The sequence below is a fragment of the Otolemur garnettii genome, unplaced genomic scaffold (genome assembly GCF_000181295.1).
Source record: "Otolemur garnettii isolate 467f Iridium unplaced genomic scaffold, OtoGar3 scaffold00112, whole genome shotgun sequence".
Taxonomy (NCBI): domain Eukaryota; kingdom Metazoa; phylum Chordata; class Mammalia; order Primates; family Galagidae; genus Otolemur; species Otolemur garnettii.
The window spans coordinates 1,556,494-1,560,096 of NW_003852507.1; the positions used below are offsets into that span (position 1 = coordinate 1,556,494).

A 3,603-nucleotide genomic window follows, 5' to 3' on the forward strand; every position below is an offset into this window, starting at 1 on the left:
CAGGCACCACCCCTATTTTTTTTTTTTTTTTAAAGAGACAGGGTCTGCCATCCTGGTGGCTCAATGCCTGTAATCCCAGCACTTGGGAGGCTGAGGCAGGTATATTGCCTGAGCTCATAGGTTCGAGACCAGCCTAAGCCAGAGTGAGACCCTGCCTCTAAAAAAATAGCTGAGCATTGTGACGGGAACCTGTAGTCTTGGCTACTTGGGAGGTTGAGGCAAGAAGATCACTTGAACCCAAGAGTTTGAGGTTGCTGTGAGCTAAGACACCATGGCACTCTACCAAGGGTGACCAAGTGAGACTGTCTCAAAAAAAAAGAGACAGGGTCTGACTATGTTGTCCAGGCTTGTCTCAAACTCTTGGCCTAAAGCAATCCTCCCATCTCTGCCTCCCAAGTAGCTGGGATTACAGGCATAAGCCACCACACCAGCTGTATGTGCCATTCTTTCCCTTCTCCTAAGCAGCACCACCTGGCCTTGGGAGAATATGAAAAGTTTTTCTGTTTAGCAGCAAGTAATGCTGGGCCCTGCTTCCTGCCCTCAGGACTTAACTGCAGCTTCCCACAGAGGAGAGAGCTCTTTTTCAAAGGAACCACAACTTGCTGAAACTTCACAAAGGCAGCGAACAAAGCTGCTACTCATTCAGATGCTTCTCACCCTAGGTTCTTTCAGCTAGTTATAAATCTTCTCTGAAACTCTCTTCCCACCAGCAGTGAATGGGCACAGAGCCTAACTTCTGGTGGGGACAATTCCAAGTTAAAAAGAGCCCGATCTAGGCCACTGAAAAAGGCACTACAACTGTAGGACAGTCATTCCTCTACCTTCACTCGTTCCTCTGGCCGCTTTACCACTTTGTCACTGAGGAATTTGGTGGGAATGAAGCCAGTGACACCATTGTCTAGCCGTGTTTTGACACCGATGGCTTGGCCTGGGCATGAACCACTGTCAAAGTGGTTCCAAACCTAAAGAGGGTACAAGGAAAGAAGCTTGATCATTAAGATTCCAAAGATCCCACATTCAGAGAAGACCTGCCCAGAGTGTTATAATGTATTTTACCACTGATACCTGACACCATAGTCTGAAAAGAAAATGATAGCCAAGGACAGAATTTGAACATTCACAATTTGACTCATAACTGATGTTTGACATCACAGGCCATTAGGCGAATCTTATGTTTACCTAACCTAGATCTCTGAAGGATGTGCTTTGTTTAGACCCACTGAGCACAAGCAGTACCTATGTCAGTCTTCTCAGAACATCTAATTACAGTGAAATAGGGACTCCTTGGCTTTCTTATGTACTGGACAAATCACACCAGCTTCTTTTATTGGGTAAAATTAAGAAACTGTCTCTTTTATAATCTGCCTAATTACACGTAAAATAACACAGAATAAATTTTTAGGGTGGCTTTAATGACTTCTGGCAGATAATTCTAGATAAAAATGGCGAAATTTAAAGTGTGTAGAGTAAAAATTGAAGGGAGGCTATTGATACCTTCAATAAGCATGTGTAGGTGACACTGTGCCTACCCTGCAGGAAAGAAATGGATGTCCCCATTTCTCCAATCTGGTGGAGCCCAACATCCAGAGAATGGCACGTAAGGGTTAAGGAGTAGGTGACTGAGCCAGAATAAAAGAAAGCACACAGTTGACTTGGTGCCGGCAGCTCAGTCGCTAGGGCACTGGCCACATATACTGGCGCTGGCTGGTTTGAACCCAGCCTGGGCCTGCCAAACAGCAGTAACAACTACAACCAAAAAATAGCCGGGTGTTGTGGCAGGTGCCTGTAGTTATAGCTACTTGGGAGACTAAGGTAAGAGAATTGCTTAAGTCCAAGAGTTGGAGGTTGCTGTGAGGTGTGATGCTACGGCACTCTACCCAAGGCAACTTAGTAAGACTCTGTCTAAAAAAAAAAAAAAAAAAAAGAAAGCACACAGTTAACTTCCGGGTAGCACATGGAGAGACTTCCTATTAAACCTGTAAGTCTCTATCCCCTTTCCTTCTTATTCTTGTTTGGTGAGAGTATGACCTCAAATACCTCATTTCTCATTCCTTCTCGGGGCACTGAGACCATTCAATCAAGGAAATCCACTGACCACAATTAACACTGAGGCACACACCTCACTTAGTTCAGGAAAATTGTCCTGCTGACAGAAGGGGCACTGCCACAGCCCTGTCTCATCATTGCGGATTGCCTGGTCATAGCTTTCACCCTGTGGACGCCTGTGGGCGATGCCAGTGACATTGCAGATAATGAGCTTTCCTGGAGGAAGAAGAGAGGCAAATAGGCAGCAGGCTGAGAAAGCTAGAAAAAACAATTCCTTCCCACCCAACCTTTTAGTGACAGAATACCTGATTTCCTTCCCACCCTTCAGAAGGGAGATCTTCCCCTACAGGATGACAGGGGAAAATGAGGCCTAGAAGAGTGATTCCAACAAGATTTGACCTTAAAACTGAGTGTTGGCTTCTAGTGCAGGGCTCTACAATCTTTTTAAAAGTACTCCCTGGTCCCCTGGTGTCCCACATCTATGATAGGAATATGCCTCCTTCTGCTGGAATCACTGCTTGGTTTGAATGTATATAGAAAATGTATCCCCTGCCCCCAAAACATCATCCTCCAACTAAAAAATAGCCCTAGAATTACCAATGTAGAAGGTCTCTGGTGTTTCTTTGGTTAACATATTGAAGATCTCCTCTGTGTTGGGAGAGCGGTAGGCTGTCCGGAGGTCCTTATACCGACAGCTCAGTTCTGCACGGATGTCGTACAGGGTGATATGTTTGTCGCCATAGCCCTGGGGAAGAAGCCCATTAAAAGCCTTGTAACTGGCTTGGTGCCTGTGGCTCAAGCGGCTAAGGCGCCAGCCACATACACCTGAGCTGGTGGGTTCGAATCCAGCCTGGACCTGCCAAACAACAATGATGGCTGCAACCAAAAAACAGCCAGGCGTTGTGGTGGGCTTGGTGCCTGTGGCTCAAGCGGCTAAGGCGCCAGCCACATACACCTGAGCTGGTGGGTTCGAATCCAGCCTGGACATGCCAAACAACAATGATGGCTGCAACCAAAAAACAGCCAGGCGTTGTGGTGGGCGCCTGTAATCCCAGCTACCTGGGAGGCAGAGGCAGGAGACTTGCTTGAGCCCAGGAGTTGGATGTTCTGTGAGCTGTGATACCACAGCACTCTACCCAGGGGAACAGCTTGAGGCTCTGTCTCAAGGAAAAAAAAAAAAAAAGCCTTGTAACCACTCCCTAACCTGAGTCACTGGGAATTTGTATGAAAAAGAGTAGGCCAGCTGGTTCCTGTAAGAGCTTCTCTTCTTCTCCTTTCCCTTCAACATTTATTGAAGGAGGTTTTCAAACTTAGCCATGGAACACTGTCCTGTAATGAAAATGCTTCAAGGGGCTTGGTGCCTGTGGCTCAAGCAGCTAAGGCGTCAGCCACATACATCTGAGCTGGCAGGTTCGAATCCAGCCTGGGCCGGCCAAACAACGATGGCTGCAACCAAAAAATAGCCTGGCGTTGAGGCGGGTGCCTGTAGTCTCAGCTACTTGGGAGGCTGAGGCAGGAGACTTGCTTGAGCCCAGGAGTTGGAGGTTGCTGTGAGCT

At 47.2% G+C, this 3,603-nt stretch overlaps 1 protein-coding gene across 1 annotated transcript in view; it reads right to left on the reverse strand.

Annotated features, from left to right (window-relative positions):
* The window catches only part of SUPT6H (SPT6 homolog, histone chaperone), a 47,368-nt gene that overhangs the window by 10,002 nt on the left and 33,763 nt on the right, over positions 1–3,603 (reverse strand). The window contains 3 exon segments of the mRNA XM_012809753.2: positions 822–962; positions 2,120–2,262; positions 2,644–2,791. Of these exon segments, the coding sequence (XP_012665207.1) occupies positions 822–962; positions 2,120–2,262; positions 2,644–2,791 (432 nt within the window).